At 32.2% G+C, this 18,678-nt stretch overlaps 3 protein-coding genes across 3 annotated transcripts; all 3 read left to right on the top strand.

The window, feature by feature from the left end:
* The first annotated feature begins 4,799 nt into the window (after positions 1-4,799).
* On the top strand, positions 4,800-5,795 carry LOC116521366 (olfactory receptor 5B21-like). Its single transcript, XM_032236045.1, has one exon. It carries the CDS (start codon positions 4,800-4,802, stop codon positions 5,793-5,795), a length of 996 nt encoding a protein of 331 aa, XP_032091936.1.
* Positions 5,796-9,188: 3,393 nt separating this feature from the next.
* On the top strand, positions 9,189-10,220 carry LOC116521365 (olfactory receptor 6B1-like). The gene has a single exon (XM_032236044.1). The coding sequence runs from the start codon at positions 9,189-9,191 to the stop codon at positions 10,218-10,220; it is 1,032 nt and encodes a 343-aa protein (XP_032091935.1).
* Positions 10,221-14,154: 3,934 nt separating this feature from the next.
* On the top strand, positions 14,155-16,834 carry LOC116521364 (olfactory receptor 24-like). The gene is made up of 2 exons (XM_032236043.1): positions 14,155-14,172; positions 15,860-16,834. Exons 1-2 carry the CDS (start codon positions 14,155-14,157, stop codon positions 16,832-16,834), a joined length of 993 nt encoding a protein of 330 aa, XP_032091934.1.
* The last annotated feature ends 1,844 nt before the right edge of the window (positions 16,835-18,678 follow it).

Below are 18,678 nucleotides of genomic sequence, written 5' to 3'. Positions count from 1 at the left end.
TGATTTAATTCTGCATGATATTTGGAACGCTGAGAGCCTGAATCTATTAGGGCTTGAAAATCCCCCTGGTTTCCTGTTTTTGGGGCTGTGAGGCATTTTGAAAATTATGAATTGGTTCACTCATCATTGGGTCATTTTCTCCCTCATCCTTGTTGTCATGTGATTCAGGTGACTGGTTGTTTTGCCTGAGGGGAAAGGGGCCTCTGTAGCCTGGAGGGCTTTTCTGGATGTGTTGGTGATCTGTTTGGGGCCTCGTTCTGGTCAAGCACCCCAAATATTGGGGGAGTGCTTGGAGAGTCCAGAATTCAGGAAACCCAGAAATCTTGATAGATTTTTAAAGTCAGTTTCGGCTCTCTGTGAAGTCTTCAGAAGATGACCTAATTAATTTACAAGCCTCAAAACAAAGTTCAAAAGAAATCCATTCATTTATTAGGATCAACATTCTGGCAAGTTCTCTTTTGGAGCCAAAACTGACTCCCACTTAATTGCATTTGAACTTTACCCCTGTGTCCCTTCCCCTCCGTCTGGGTCATAAATCATATTCACCAACAAGGTTGTAGAAATATGAGATCTGACTCTCGCCAAAGGTATGCATGGAATTCTCCCTCCAATGCCAACCTAATAATAGTCATGGCAATGCTTTACAAGTTGACAAAACCACTGCATTATTCCATGATTATGAATAATAGTCATTTTCATTTGCATATCATCCTCATAGCAATAGCAGTAGACTTATATACCGCTTCATAGGCCTTTCAGGCCTCTCTAAGCGGTTTACAGAGAGTCAGCATATTGCCCCCAACAAGCTGGGTCCTCATTTTACCCACCTCGGAAGGATGGAAGGCTGAGTCAACCCTGAGCCGGTGAGATTTGAACCGCTGACCTGCTGATCTAGCAGTAGCCTGCAGTGCTGCATTTAACCACTGCGCCACCTTGGCTCATGGTTGTGTGCAGCCTTAATTTTAGTGATAATCATATGTTTGGTAGTACAAATATCATTTTGTGGGCCCAAGGAAATTGATCATTTCTTTTGTGACTTCAGTCCACTACTCCAACTTTCTTGCACAGACACAACTCATGTCAGACTTTTAGCTTTTATTTTTGGATCAATTGGTATTCTTCCCCCATTCATTCTAACAATTACCTCCTATGTTTGTATTATTGCTGCAATTCTGAGAATTCTATCCACAACTAGAAAATGAAAAGCATTTGCCACATGTTCCTCTCATCTCATTGTTATCACTATCTTTTTATGGAACTCTGATGATTGTCTATATTTTACCAGACACTGGGACACTCAGGGATGTTTAAAAGGTTTCTTTTAATTCCTTACAACATATTAACTCTTTTGATCAATCCTCTTGTTTACAATTTGAGAAATCAAGAGTTCAAGAAATCTTTGAAAAAGGCATTGAGTAATTTCATTTGCTTCAATGAAAAGAAAATATTTAATATTTGGGTAATATATGAACATAATTGTAAGCTATAATTGAAGAAGTTAGGACTAAGATCTGTCTGTGTGAGCAAAAAAATGGATTTCACTATTATTGTCCTCCAACTTCTGCAAATTATACTGAGAATTTGTAACAATGCAAAATGCAACAATGAATGCTTGGAAAAACTTCAAAACTTTATTTAGTCTCATTATTTGACTGCAGAAAAAGAGATATAAAACACAAACATTATTCTCATATAAGATTTTGGCTTTCCTCAGCACACCTGAATCATAACTTATCCTAAGATATGTTTCTCTCTTCACTTACAATACATAAAGCTGTATCATAACTGCAATAAATTTCATTGGTCAGAAATTGTAATAAGGATAATTTATCTAATTGAAATACATTATTCTAAAAGTTGTTGAACAATTTCTATGTTGATGAAAATATTTCCAATAATTTACAGTTATTGCAAATGAAATAATAAAATAGTCCAGTAGAATCGGCATAATTAATGAGATTCCCACACACCGTACCACAAATTTCCAATCTCTTTAGTTGAGGTGTTTGAATCCTTGTAATCTATGGCTGTTTTGATTCATACCAATAAAATGATACAGGTACTACTGAATTATTTTGGGCTACTGGTATGGGAGAAGGCACCAGAAGAAAAACAATCAAGCCTTGTCTTGTACTGCTAAGTTTTGATTTGCTGCCAACATTTTGATTTGGTAAAACCTGTTCGTCAAATCTACTGAACTGGTTAGAAGAGGTTCCACCAGTGGACCCGGAAAGCAGGCCACACCCACAGAAGAGGTTCCAAAATTTTTTGAAACCCACCACTGACACATACACACACACACACAGACTCACACAGATTGTTATTAAAGGATAATTGGAAACTACTTTTAAATGTTGCACTATAATTAGTTCAATTATTACTTTCCATCATTCCAAAAAGTGATAATCAAAATACCTCTTCCATTTTATTTGTTTGTCCTGTCTGTCTATCTTCTATTGAAATTTATTGGCTACCAATAAATCCAGTGAATTCTTAAAAATTATTTTAAAGAAATATGCAGACTCAGATGGAAAAATGTTGCTCATTCTAGATCAGGAATCCCCACATTTTTAAGCTCATTGATCTGATCATGAAGTTTCAGATTGTTTATTGACTCCCAAACATTTATTATACTAAAATAATTTAATAAATACTACTTTAAGTAATAGCACAATGAATAATAGTAATATAACAAAAATGACAAAGTGGATCATCCCATGTGACTCTGCCCTAAATCATGTATATTTAATCAGTCTATGTTTCTTCATTAACTTTACATTTATTAATTAGACTTTGCTTAGGTCTTAAGGGATTTCATAGTTTTTTCCCCCCTACATTTCATCCTCTGTGGTACAGCACCTGTAAATTAAACTTGCCTGTCAGCAAATTGAACATAAAACAGACTGCACTATTTAATACAAATACAATAGCAGAGTTGGAAAGGACCTTGGAGGTCTTCTAGTCCAACCCCCTGCCTAGGCAGGAAACCCTATATCGTTTCAGACATGGCTAACCAACATCTTCTTAAAGACTTCCAGTGTTGGGGCATTCACAACTTCTGGAGGCAAGCTGTTCCACTGATTAATTGTTCTAACTCTCAGGAAATTTCTCCTCAGTTCTAAGTTGCTTCTCTCCTTGATTAGTTTCTTTGCTTCTTGTTCTACCCTCCGGTGCCTTGGAGAATAGCTTGACTCCCTCTTCTGTGTGGCAGCCTCTGAGATATTGGGACACTCTATCATATCACCTTTAGTCCTTCTTTTCATCAGACTAGACTAGACATACCCAGTTCCAGCAACCGTTCTTCATATGTTTTAGCCTGCAATCCCCTAACCATCTTTTCTGCTCTTCTCTGCACTCTTTCTAGAGTCTTCACATCTTTTCTACACCGTGGCAACCAAAACTGGATGCAGGATTCCAAGTGTGGCCTTACCAAGGCCTCATAAAGTGGTATTAACACTTCACATGATCTTGATTCTATCCCTCTATTTATGCAGCCTAGAAATGTGTTGGCTTTTTTGGCAGTTGCTGAACACTGCTGGCTCATATTTAAATGATTGTCCACTAGGACTCCAAGATCCTTTTCACAGTTACTACTATTGAGAAGGTACAACCTATACTGTACCTGTGCATTTTGTTTTTGTTGCCTAAATGTAGAACATTACTCTTTTCATAATTGAATTTCATTTTATTAGATAGTGCCCAACGTTCAAGTTTGTCAAGATCCTTCTGTACCTTAAGCCTATCTTCTGGAGTGTTGGCTATTCCTGCCCGCTTGGTGTCATCTGCAAATTTCAGTGAATGCATTTACTCAAAATATATTTCGAAGTGTCTTTGTAGAAATGAATAAATTATATTCTACATGAACTATTGAAATGTTGCAAGATGTACTATCTAATGTATATCATCAGACTAAAATGTTGCAGGATTTTTTTTTCCAAAATTCAAAATTGCAGAACAGAACTAACACACAAGGTAAGATAATCAAACACTCAATCAATTAAAAAAAATCTTGTCATTTTTTTTAAAATTGAAATAAAGTGTTAATATTTATTAGTTGAAACTTCCAGAAAGGAACATAGGTAAAAATCAATGTGAATTCAAACAAGTAATGTACCCTAATAAATGTTTTGGAGTTTTTGTAATATAATTGATAACATATAGGAATAACTTAGCAAGTCAAATAGGGTTTAAATCCTTAACTGATTAGTGAGTACAGTTTTATAATGGAATGGAGACAAAAACTGGGAAGCATCATATACTCAGAAGTTTACAATACAGATGTTATAATTATAAATTAATGTACTGTGGTTGCTATGAACTTATCTTTTTAAAAATATTTATATTTATTAAGAATTATTTAATAGAGTAGAACAGAAATTACAAGAAGGAAGGAAAATAAAAAATGAATAAAAAATTAAAGTTAAAAAAGAAGTAAATGAATTTTGAACTCCTTTCAATAACACTCCTTTCCTATTGGATGGAAGTCCCTTCATCCCTCATTTAATACACACCTTTCTTAACCTTCAAAATAATAATTTATTTTTTCTTCATTCGACAAAATATCTATATGAAAGTTCCAAACTTTTAGAAAAGTTTTTGTTGATTTTTCCCTGATGAAACATGTCAGTTTTGACATTTCTATGAATTCTGGAATTTTCACAATTTCTTCCTCTGCTGTATTGCTTATTCATTAGTGAATCTGAATCTAAGGTAATGATTAATGATTAAGTCAGTGAAAGATGGTACTATGAGGTTTCTACATATGTTTCTTTCATACTAATATCTCACTATATGCAAATATGTTTTATCCACAGATGCAACCCTTAAAGAAAGTTGATATAGAAATGTCAACAAACGTTACCAAATTCATCCTTATAGGATTCATGAATCCCCAAGAGCTACAATTTCTTTTTTACTTTTTCTTTCTTTTAATTTACCTGATAACTTTGGCTGGGAATATTCTGATAGTTGTGCTTGTTATAAAAGATAAACATCTTCATACACCAATGTATTTCTTTCTTGGAAATTTTTCCTGTGTAGAGACATGCTATAGTTCTACTGTGCTTCCCAAAGCTTTGATCAGTCTTCAAACTGGGGACAGATCCATCTCATTCCAACTGTGTTTTGTTCAACACTATTTCTTTGCCTCATTAGGAGCTGTTGAATGTTATCTCTTATCTGTAATGTCATATGATCGGTATTTAGCTATCTGTCACCCTTTACATTATGCAAATCAAATGAGTGGTAAATACTGTGTACAATTAGTTAGCAGCTGTTTTCTTAGTGGATTTTTGGCTATTTCTATTACAATTGCATTAGTGTCCAACTTAGATTTTTGTGGTCCAAATGAAATTAATCATTTCTTTTGTGATGTCTTCCCACTCATAGAATTGTCTTGCAATGATACCCATCTTCTAAAAATTCTAATTTATCTTATTTCATTTTTATTTACCATACCTCCATTTTTGCTGACTGTAATTTCATATAGTTGCATTATCACTGCTATCCTGAAAATTACTTCCAGCCGTGGTAGACAAAAAGCTTTTTCTACATGTTCCTCTCACCTTATTGTGGTTACCATTTTTTATGGCACCATAACAATTGTCTATATCTTACCCAATACTGATACACTGAGGAACCTTAATAAAGTGTTTTCTGTCTTCTATGCTGTTTTGACACCCATGATAAACCCACTTGTTTACAGTCTCAGAAACACTGAAGTAAAGAAAGCACTGAGAAAACATATAGGTCAGTTATATGTCAATTTGTTATCCAATATCTACAAAGCTAAGTAGGTCTAAGTCCTTTAAGAATTGTCTATCCTCAATATGATAATTACTCTTTTTATAGTTTATCTTTCTATGATTATTGAAATGAATATTTCTAGTGAAAATCATCATATAGAAGGCTACTAATGTTATGAAATGTTGGCCCATCTATTTTTCCACATCACTAATGAGAGTGTACATATAGATCCATCCTATTTTAGACATTGGTTATCATTTATTATTGAATATTTTCCTTTATTTTCCTTTATCTCCATTCATAAGTAAAGATAGGAAGCAGGCATAGCTAAATTTGACACCCCCCAAGTTTTTCATGATATCTTATTTCTGAATTAGTTTGTAATTCTGAAAAAAGTCAAATTTATGTGCATGTTTGTGACTCGCCTAATCTAGTCTCTTTTATATATTTTAAAGATGATTACCTGTTTCTGTGCATCAATGTACACACACAGAGAAAAAGAGGGAGTCTAGTTTGGTAACAGTATTCTTAATTATGGATTTTAGCTTCTTTCTGTTCTTTGGAAAATAGAACCTCACAATTCAGAAACAAAGATGTGCATCAAATTATTCAGAAAATATCAAACATATCTTCACATTAAATGCAAACTGAATACATTTGTTTGTGTTAAACAAATTATTTAAAAACCCCTCCATATGTTTACAGTTTTTCTTTGTCTGACGTAAAATATATAATCAACACCAAAGAGAAATAAAATAGGAAATGGTCAAGATTATGAAAATTGCGGTCTTCCAACAAAAACAAATTATTGCTATGCTCTGGAAATATATTGTATATTCTCTATGTGTATTTTCAATAAACTTGAATTTTCAGAATGTATTAAATGGTTATAAGTTATTTCTTGGAAAAGGTGTATGTTTTATCTTTTGAAATTCTTAATGGAAGATTTGCTAAAGTGCATAGTCTATATCTGAGAACCTGTCCATATCACAACACCAGCAAGACCACTACATATGTCTTTCTACTACCAATATAGTTTAGAAATTCTCCTTTATTGACCTCTGTTATTGATCATAATGAATGCTTTTTTAAAAGTAATTTTTATTTTATTTTTAAAAAGTTAAATACAAAACTATTTTTACAGGAACAAACAAACATTAAAAAGTGCATTAGAAACAGACAAACACATACACATCTTCCTTTAGTTGAATACTGATAAATATATTTCAACAATGTTAATTTCCCACATCTTAAAAAGTAGTGCCAAAAAGTTTTTAAATTTCTACCATATTTTTTGGAGTATAAGACACACCTTTTTCCCTCAAAAAAGAGACTGGAAATCTGGGTGCATCTTATACACTGAATACAGCATTTTTTTCCTCTCAAAAACCCTGTCTCTTCACAAAATGGCCATACATAGCCTTTAGAAGGCTTCCAGAATGCTCCTGGGAGCTGGGGAGGGCAGAAATAAGCAAATATTTTGCCCCCAGCCCCCAGAAGCACTTTATAAGTCTCCTAAAGGCTATTCATGCCCTTTTTTGGAAAAAGAATGAGTCTGTTATTTGCTTGTTTTCGGGCCCCTCCACTCCCCCTCCCCAGGAGCACTTTATAAGCCTCCTAAAGGCTATCCATGCCCTTTTTGGGGGGGAAAACAAGCCCATTTTGGGGAGGTCTTCAGAGTGCAAAACCTTTTTATTTTAAATTTGCCTCTTCAAAATCATGGTGGTCTTATACTCCAGTGCATCTTATACTCCAAAATATATGGTAATTTTATTTACATATTATTAACCTATTATCTATCTACCAAATTAATCACAAAACAGTTAACAAATAGAGCAACACCACCACAAAATAAGACAAGAGTAAACTTTTAAAACCCTCTCTTAATAAACAATTGTATAGAACTCATTGTATGAAATTCATAAAAAGGTTGCCACAGCTTCTTATCCAGTCCAACAATAACACTAATTTATCCTGGACCAAATATCCAATGTTTGCTTCTTTAATACCATTTCTTTTCAATTGTTCTCTCAGAATGGAGAATAAATCCATTCTCCAAATTTGAGGTATCTTCCCAAAATAACCCAAATGAAGTTATTTTCCAGTTAAATATGATAAACCCATTCCCAATTTTCCCTAGTCATCTTAGGGGAAATCAATTTATCATTTATCCACTCAGTCAGTTTTGGGTGATTGTAAAGGTATTCTGTAAACTCTGAGAATTTAGTTTTATTATGTTTTTATAGATATATTTTAACTTTTATTTTATAGTATTATTTTAGGAACTCTAACTTTTAGTTTTCTTTCACCTCTGTTAAGTTCCAATAGTATTATTAAATGGGTTTTTCTCACTTCTATTATATACTGATCTATGACCAAAATAAAGATTTGATTGTCTGACTGTTTTAAAAAATATCCTTACATATTATTTTCTATAATGTTTGGGAATTCTTTATGGGTGTTTAAAATTGTGACCTCTTTATAATTTCAAATGCCTCACCTTTGTGTTTATATTATCAGTGAGTTCTCCATGGCTTAGAAAAGGTACATGTTTTGATTCAGAAAGAAGGATTTTTTTAAAAAATACTCTTAAAATAACAAGTGTCCACTAGATTAATCTATAATACATTGCTCTCATTTCAAAAAATTGAAGGAAAGGAAAATATATTTTTGTTGTACTCATTATGGAATAACAACCTAGGCTATGAAAGTATATTCCCATTGGATTTTGTAAATTCCCCTTCTACAGGCATATTGAATTCCCAAGGAAGCACTTATGTTGTTGAAAACTATATTAAAATTGAAGTCTTCTTTGTAACATACATTATAACTCAATATTAATATAAAATAAAGAGTTGATAGTTACTTTACACATAGCTTATTTTCTAGTTGCTTATATCCACTATTTTCTGTTTAAAGTGTAATCATTGTTTTGGTCATTTTTCAGAAAACTTAGTTGCATCTATGAATTCTTTAACAGAAACTGCTATTAAAAAATTCCTGTAAGAAAGTAAAAGACATATGGTAACATCTAAATAAGATTATTAAATAGAAATGTGATTTTGTCAGCCTACTTTCTTATTATACAAATGTTGAAATTTCCAGAGTGGAGAAACCTTTTATCAATAACCATGACACTATAATAATATGAGTTATGTTTATTAATTTGGTACTCTTATTTATTTGCTTGTTTATTTATTTATTTTCCTCTTATTTCTAGAGATTTTCAGTTTTCAGAAGTTGCCTTCTGAAACAAAGTTTTTACAACTATACAAGCATTTTATCTATAATTCTAATACTTTGTGACACTACCAGATGACAACTGACCTTATTTATTTATTTACAAATTGAAAGTATGTTTTATATTAATGAGTAATGGAAATAAGAAGATACTATGTAATGTTTGTAACAACTAAAGATTGCTATTCTGCTGTTTGTCACAGATGCAGGTTGTTGAAACTCTAGGACTGCAAAATCAAACTGTTATCAAAGAATTCATTCTGCTGGGATTTACACATATTCAGAACATAAGGATTATTTTGCTGCTAGTATTCCTTATAATCTACATCATGACCATTGCTGGAAATATCCTTATTGTTCTACTGGTGGCAACTGACAGACATCTTCATACTCCTATGTATTTCTTCCTTGGGAATTTATCCTGCTTAGAGTCTTTTTATAGTTCTGCTATTTTACCCAGAATGTTGGCTAGTTTCTTCAGTGGGGACAGATCAATATCAATCAATGGCTGCTTTGTGCAACATTATTTCTTTGCATACCTAGCAGCTGTGGAATGTTATCTCCTTTCAGCAATGTCCTATGATCGATATGTGGCTATATGTAAACCACTTCATTATGTTTTTGTAATGAATGGTAAGTTGTGTCTCCTCCTGGCAGCTGGATCTTGGGTAACTGGATTCATTGCCAGTACTATAACAATTATATTAATGTCACGGTTAGTCTTCTGTGGTCCAAATGAAATTGACCATTTCTTTTGTGATACCTACCCAATTATGCAGTTGTCTTGCAGCAATACTCTTCTTTTAAGAATCTTAATTTTAACTTTTGTATCTCTGTTTACTCTTCCCCCATTTACACTAACATTATTGTCATACACATTTATAATATCTACTATCTTTAAAATTCCATCTACTATTGGAAAACAAAAGGCCTTTTCCACTTGTTCTTCTCATCTCATTGTGGTAACTATTTATTATGGATCTATCACTGTTGCATATGCCTTACCAGATTCAAATTCCTTGAGCAACTGGAACAAAGTCATTTCTGCCTTTTATACAATCCTAACACCTTTGATCAACCCTCTCATATACAGCCTAAGAAATAAAGAGGTAAAGGATTCTCTTCAGAGGTCTATAGTCATAAGATGGGTTAGAAATCAGGTAAATGGTCATATCAATAGTCTTCTGCAAACAAACATCACCAGGCAATTGGAAAATGTCTCAAGAAATAAATAAATATTTTGATACTTATTAAAATCAAATGTTTGCTTATTATATACTCCATATAAATAACAATAGTGATAATATTAATGTTGATACTACTACTAAACATTTGGGTTTTTTTAAATTAAAAAAGACCATAGAAAGTAAATATGAGTAAGCCCTTTTATTCAGAAATTATTATGCCAGAAGAGGCACATATTAATTTGTGGTGCCCATTAAAAAATGCTGAATCCAACAATTTGTCTTTTGCATATCACAATCTTCAATTCACATTCAAAACTTCATGTCTGTTGTTCCAAATTGTCATTATTGGAATTTTTTAAAAGAGTGTTAGGTAGGTTAGTTGAAAAATTATGTCAATCTTTTATAAATTACATCAATATCTGTTAGCAAACCCAGTACTAATATATGCCAATTTCAATTTTAGGACACATTAAAATTATATTAGTTATGTAATAATTAGAGTTTCTAATCAACATCATTGTTTCTGTTAAATTATCAAACTTATATTTAACTTTTCAGAAATATACTTTTTCAGAAATAGTGCAAAAGTTGTTCTGGGCTGTGTCGTTTTTATTGTTACACTTCATGCCAGGACTCAACTAAAGCCTGATTCTTTAGACACTTAGGCCTTTTGGTTGCACGTGTTACTAAGATTGTTTCTTCAGTCTGTCCATACAAAACAATTAAATCCCTGTGATTGTCTGAATAATGAGGTGTTGGCTGTTCTCTTGGTAAACTTGGTAGTGCCATCTCTGTTGAGATCCTGTTTTCTGTAGTCTGAAGCCATTAATTCCTGCTTTACCTGCTTTATTTCTTATATGCATATGACTTTATTCATATCTTGGTTTGATTTCCTTTTTTTGCATTAACAAATATTAAAAAAGGGAATAAGTCAACACAAACAAAAAAACTATTCAAAGGTAAGTCTGGAACTGCATATTATATACATACTGGTATGTTTTGTTCAACATGTTTATTTTGATATGCATTTTAAAATAAGTATTAATTCATGATTTAAATAATTATTCAACTTGTAATCAGTTATGTTGTAATTTTAAGATAAATATGAGCAGCAACTATAGGACAAGCTAGGGATAATGGTGTTCAGATTAATGAGGCATCTCCATTTAAGACATGCTTCATGCCTGTTTGCCATGTTTCTTGTGACCTTCCATTTCTTTTAGTTAATACACACTGACTGAACAATTCCATTCTTTTTGTCCTCTCAATCTGTGTCCCAGGAGCATAAACTGTCACATAAAAACTCACATCTATTTTTTTTTACTTACAAATAGATTTTGATGTAAGATTTGAAATCCAGATTTGTGTCATATCAGCCATTTATTTCTCTTTTTATTCTTTGAACACATACAATTATTTGGACTCCAAAACAAATGTCCATCCTAAATTTCACTTTGAGAAATTTATCTAGCAGTGCAACTTCCAAAAGAGGCAATGTGGTGGTGTTTTTGATAGGTAAAGTAAGTACTGGTTTTAATCAGTGTAGATTTGGAAAGAAAATGAAACTTTTAAGTAAGCAAAAATTCAGCTAGATCTATATTATCTTGTCATAGAACTCCAAATTTGTGCACCACATTGTTCAACTTTATACAAAAGTTCCAACATTCTTGATTTAAAATATGGGAATAGCTAGAATACTTGGTAGAATTTTTGCATTTTATTTCGTATATAGAAAATCCTGCAGTTTAATCTCTTATTCTCACATTTTGAACTATATAATATACTGATTGGAAGCATGTGGTATCAACAATTATATCTTTCTGAAGTGATAAAACTAATTGTTGTAACTCTTTGGAGAAAAATAAATCCAGTTTTAAATATGTGGTTTTAATTTTAAAGAGTTCACATTTTTATTGATCTTGTTTGACATTTGTGTTATAAAATGTTTTTCCAAACTTATGTTTTCTTCCTCTTACCAAAGCATGATAAAATAAAATACTTTGTAAATGATGAAAAATGATGTTTAAAATATATATCAGTGCACAAATATTTTTATATGACAAGTCTACCAGAACTATGCTAAAAGTTACAGGTGATCTTTAAAAGAATCATATGTGCTATTCCTTATTTGTCTGTATGCCGCTAGTCATTAGAAGTCTACTTACTGCATTTTGCTCAAATCATCAACACCAATATAGAATTGCACATGAAACATGGGGAAGCATCTACCAGCTTGCAGTCCACAGTGCATAAATATTAGGGGAGTTTGTGTCTTTGATGTCATAAACTACTATTTCAATTTACAAGATTGTCAAGAAATAATTCTGTTTAAATGTGGGTGTGAGCAGATCTCATAGTTAGTGATAACATGATCCTGGAAACATTTAAGCACTAGAACCTTTTGGTTACCTATGAAGTATTTCCACAAATAGGAGATAATATTTAAATAGTATAAAGGAATAAGCACTTTAGCCAACTTGTAAAGATAAATAAATATAGTGCCTTAAACCAAAGCAACATCACTTGGAGGAAACTGAATTTTGAATAAGACAGGACAATCAGATTGATTCTATGATTGGACCAGGTTAATATAGAACACCTACCTATAATTAAAATAATACACATAGTACACAGAAACAATTATACTAAAAAGAGCATTTGAGAATTTCAAGGGAATACAGATTGCAAAGTTACACCTTCTGAAGATGTCATTCACAGTTAATTGGATACATCTGATCAGTAAAATGGGACTATAATATTTCTGTGCACAGGAAATGTTAGGGATAGATAGATAGATAGATAGATAGATAGATAGATAGATAGATAGACAGACAGACAGACAGACAGACAGACAGACAGACAGACAGACAGACAGACAGACAGACAGACAGACATTGCCCTAAATATTGGGGCTATTTGAGTGAAGATCCCTATTGATTTATTGATTGTATTTATTTAGAAGATACATATGGCTATCCATTTTAAGCAAATCTGGGCTGCTGGTTGATGTGCTTTTGTTAGGTACTTGATCACATTTTGTATTTTGTATTAAATATTATACATGTTTTTATACTGTACATGTTTTATGTGTGCAGGTGTGCCTGTGTGCATATGTGAGTTGTGATTTATTGCTTATTGCTGTATGCTAGTCAAAGTTAAATTGTTGGGAGTTAGACAAGAGTATTCACCTTTTAAACAAATGAATGAATGCATTCATACAGTAAATTCAGTAATTCATAAATAAATAAATAATAAATTCATAAATTCACATAACTCAGTCAACCCAGCTTTGTGAAATGTTTTATCACTGTACATAAACTTTTTAAGATGGAGTGTTAAAGAGTGAATTAAAAGTAAATAAATCAAAACTGTACTTGTTCCAGTTGAAGTTGTTAATCCATTTATAAATCCTAGATCCACTTCAATATTTTTCTGTCTATACATCTGTAGAATTAATCTGTCAGTAAGTCCTATAATATGTTTTGCTGTCTCTAATCAATTCTTCTGTGTTTGCTATGTCTTATGAGAATTATGGTTCTTATTATTGTTATATTAGTATCTTTGGAATATATAAGCCAAGGGGGGAAAGATTCTGTCTTCTCTCCAGAGTTGATACATACATATTAAAATGACCTAAGAATGTTTGTTGATGTCATTAGCTGTAATTTGATCTAATTACAGATGGGATCAGAAATATTTCCTTGATTGTATAAATATAGGTAAAATGTACTTACTCTGGTTTTGTTAAAGAAATATGAAATTGTAAAGAAATAGGTTAAGTGTTGAAACAAATACTAAACATGAATTTCTCAAATTATCTTATTTCAGTGCCAAAGATGGTTGTGCATTGCTGGATATGGTCAAAAGTGACTGACAAAACTCGGAGATTTTAAACATTTTTGGGGGGGAAACTCTATGAAAATGCATATAGCAAAGAATTTTCTGAAGAAGTCGCTTTACATTCCTAAATAACTCTGAAATGATGATTACTCCATCAAAGGTATGTGGCTATTATTATTGTTATTATTTACTGCTCATCACTCATCATCATTGTCTGGACTGTGGCCTAGAATTATTTGCATACATATGTAAATGATTAGTTTCAGGGGCAGCGGTTCATATATGCTGTTTGTTTTTTTGTTTTTGCTTTTAAAAAGGGGTTTAAGAGCAAAGAAATAAATCAGAGAATTTAGCTAAACATTTACATCTGTTGTTATTTATAACACTGAGAGCATTGAGTCAAAGGATCTTTTAAACCATGTCCTCATAAAAGTAAGATGTGTACCACAAACACCCCAAGAATTAATCCTTTCATAAAATCAATCATCTATTCACTGTGGTCAATAAGAGATGTGGCTGCCCTGTAAGCCTTGGGAAATTATCTCAAAAGAGTTTTGTTTTGTTTTATTCTTCAGTGTATCTTCATTTCTTCCTCCATTTAGCTTCAAAATTAAACCTGGTCTCTGTTGTTATTGTTGTTGTTGTTGTTGTTGTTGATTGATGATGATGATGATGATGATGATAAGAAAAAACATAGCTTCATATTACATATCTAGGCTGTTTCCTGAATCAACTCATTCCATTAAGTAATAGAGCTGTGCAAGTGTTTAGAGATTACTTCACTTTTTGACTATCATACAACTGAAACTGTAAATGATTCCATCCTCTTGTTTCTAAGAGCAGCAATCACTGTGTTTCTCTCTGCTTCACAAACTCTTCTCAACACCCTCCAAGATTTTGAAACACTAAACATAGACTGTGAAATCACACACATACACATAAACCATTATACCTATTGGCACTTGCAAAAAAATAAAAGAGGCACCCACTTTTGCGAATACCAGAAGTGCCAATAGAACTTTGAAGTCTTCTCACAGAAACTTTCATCTCTTAGTAAAGACAGAATGTGATGTCAAGGCAGAAGCAACTAGTGAAAACAAAAAGGAAGGAACAGTAAAACCAGGAAAGCTAACTGCTCTAAGGCTAAGCTAAGATACCATGCACAGCATTATTGAATAATACAAAATATTCTGGGTAAAAAAAAAGATTGATTAGGTAAAAATTAATTAATGTTAACATCAGCATAGCTCTTTGTTTCTTGACTAACCTGGCTGAATATTACAGAGAAGTCTAGGCCAAATTTCATTAATTTACAATTTTTCTAAAATGTTCACATAGCTTGTATTATATTTATTGTATTTCATAAGCATCACTATAAAATTGAAAAGACAATAACTTCTAGAAATGTCTGTAAATAAAAGAAAAATTTAATTTTATTTTATAAAAGAAAATTAAATATCTATTGCTATGTTTTTCAATTTTGTTTTATACACATAATTTTGATCAACAACGAATGTATTAACTCAATAATTCATTACAGCAAACAAAATATATTCTAAGCAATATGATACCTTTTTCTGTGAAAGAAAGGTAACATTTTTATAGGTGATATTAAAAATAGTCAGATCAGATTCTCAGCTGTATCTAAAGACTGAATTGCCATGCATAATTATATCATATTGTACATAATGGTTTTATCTGTATTTGTAATTACATACATACATACATGCATACATGCATGCATGCATGCATAAGTAATTGATCTTTCTACAAGTCAGTTTTGAGACAGATATGTTAGGATCAAAGACACAACAGTAACTATGATTTACAAGTAATATTTTTTGCAGGTACAGTTATTTGAACATTCAGAAGTGGAAAATCAGTCACATGTAACTGAATTCATTTTGTTGGGATTTGGAGAACAGAAATTTCTTCATCCTCCTCTGTTCACATTGTTCCTTCTCATTTATGCTATTACTATGGCTGGAAACATCCTCATTATTCTACTGGTTGTTACAGATCATCACCTTCATACACCAATGTATTTTTTTCTTGGGAATCTTTCATGCTTAGAAATTTGTTGTAGTTCAAATATCTTGCCAAGAATGCTTTCCCATTTTATTACAGGGACTAAGACTATTTCAATCAATGGATGCTTTGTGCAAGAATTTGTATTTGGTTGTTTAGGAGCTGTAGAATGCTGTTTATTATCTGCAATGTCCTTTGACAGATATTTGGCTATATGTAAGCCATTATATTATGTCACCATAATGAATGGGAAGTTGTGTCTCCTGTTGATTGCCATCTCTTGGATAAGTGGCACTTTTGCAAGCAGTTTGATAATTATCATAATGTCCAAACTCACCTTTTGTGTTAACAATAACATTGATCATTACTTTTGCGATACACTTCCAGTTATAGAACTATCTTGCAGTGGCACATATGTATCAAAATTATCTCTCTATATTGTTAGCTCTGTAGTCACTTTTCCTCCCTTTACATTGACTTTAACATCATACATTTATATTATTTCAACTATAATGAAAATCCAGTCTACCACAGGGAAACAAAAAGCATTCTCCACCTGTTCGTCTCATCTTTTGGTAGTCACCATTTTTTACGGCACATTGATAAGTATCTATGCAATACCAAATGCCATAAAAGTTAATGGTCTTCATAAAGTGTTCTCTGTCACTTATACCATTGTAACCCCTATGCTTAATCCTATTATATATACTCTGAGAAATAAAGAAGTGAAAGTTGCCTTGAAAAGAATCTTGTCATTGATTTTTGTTCAAATTCATATGAAAAGTCAGAATTGAAAACTATATTAGTTTCCCATGCAAGCTATCAAAAAGTTATTTTTAATTGGTGGGTAATATGTTTCTATCTTATGGTTGCTATGTAAATATTTGTTATCTGTATTTCTGTATGGAATTGAATTGTATGTTCATTTGTAATGATAGCAGAGATTATGTATAAAATCAATAATAAAATAATGATAAAGTTAAAAGAAATAATTTATTTCATTTAATGTTATCTTTGTAAAGTTTGCATGTTCATCTAAGTCTAAATTGCATTTAAAATGCAACATTCCTATTAAACTTATTCATGGTTCAGTTCTTTACCAATCTAAAGAGCTATCTGCTTATTTCATCTCAGCTGCTCAATTGTGTTATCTTTGGAACACCTGGAACCATAGGAAGATTAAAGAATGGCAGAAATATATTGGAAAGGTATTTTGTATAAAATGCAAGTTGCATTCATGCCAAAAGAGTAAGAAAGATAGTGATGGAGCTGGAAAGATATTCAGAAGTACATATATTTCTCATGGGGTTTTCTCATATTGCAATGAACATATTTTTTACTCTTTAACCCAGACTGTATAAAATAGAGTTTTATATTTTAATATTTTATAAATAGATAAATGAATCCCATATTTTATTTTATTTTAAAAATAGCCTTTTGATGTAGCAGATAGTTTCCCTTTCATTACTACTTCATCCAGAGCATTAATTTAGACTAGATTAGATTAGGCTAGGCAATTTTTTGTCTGGCTGCTTAAATCAAAACTGATTAAATGTCAAGCACAATTATTACAGTTCTCTGTAATAATATTTATTAAGAGTAACAGAATGGGGTTGTGAAGATTCCAGAAAGAGAACATTCAGTTTAAACCTAATGTACATCTATATACATTGTTTTAAGAAAAAGTTTCTTGAAGGAGGCAAGCCTATTCACTGATAAAAGCTGGAAATTGAAAACAAAAGCTGTTTTGTTATATCACATTCTTCTGTCTTTATCACACTGGCTTTTTATAGACTTCTTATAATTCAATAGAAAATGAAAGCTTTAACATTTAAAAATGACTGAATCTTTTTCTGCTTATTATTATTATCATGTAGTTAATCTTTGGTGAGATTCACAGCCTTTGGGGCTGGTTGGTAGCTCAACAGCTCGAGTCCTAACCAAGGACCTAGGAACTGTTAAGGTAACGTCGAAGGATATAAACTGTTCCAAGTAGGGTGGTTTTTTGTAGAAACAAAATGTTCAAGTCTGATAAATTTAAAATTATCAAATAGCGAGGTAGCCCTTTGAGTATTGCTCCAAGGGCTCCAATTACAATCAGGACAACACACAATTTCTTTTTCCACAGTCGCTCAACTTTAATTTGCAAGTCTCAGTACTTTGTGATTTTTTCTTGCTGTTTATCTTCAATTTGTGCATCTCCAGGTATTGCAATGTCAATGAACCATACTTTTTTTCTTTTCAATTATTGTTATGTCATGTGTGTTGTGGGCAAGTGACTGTCAGTCTGGATTCTGAAGTCCCACAAGATCTTGACTTTCTCATTCTCTAAAACCTTCTCAACCTGGTGTTCCCAGTGGTTTTTAAGGAGCTCAGGCAGGCGGGTGGACCCTCTGGAGCACCGTACCGGAACAGTATCTGGTGCTCCGGGCAGGCTCCAGTACACCCTTACTGGGGCGTACTGCCTGCAACTCACCATTGCTACATAATAACAATTTGATAATTTCCTTAACATTATGTGAAGGATGGAAAGGAACTAATAGAGTTTCAAATACAGGCAACTTCCAATTGCTCAGTACATTGACTTTCTGATTGAAGAGTCTAATATCAGAAGCACCCCAAATTTGAAGTCATGAAA

The sequence above is a fragment of the Thamnophis elegans genome, chromosome Z (assembly GCF_009769535.1).
Source record: "Thamnophis elegans isolate rThaEle1 chromosome Z, rThaEle1.pri, whole genome shotgun sequence".
Classification (NCBI taxonomy): domain Eukaryota; kingdom Metazoa; phylum Chordata; class Lepidosauria; order Squamata; family Colubridae; genus Thamnophis; species Thamnophis elegans.
This window is presented reverse-complemented; position numbering and strand designations above follow the sequence as displayed.

Excerpts from the sequence above, each read along its gene's own strand:
- LOC116521366 (XM_032236045.1), top strand. The coding sequence starts at position 4,800 with ATGTTTTATCCACAGATGCAACCCTTAAAGAAAGTTGATATAGAAATG.
- LOC116521365 (XM_032236044.1), top strand. The coding sequence starts at position 9,189 with ATGCAGGTTGTTGAAACTCTAGGACTGCAAAATCAAACTGTTATCAAA.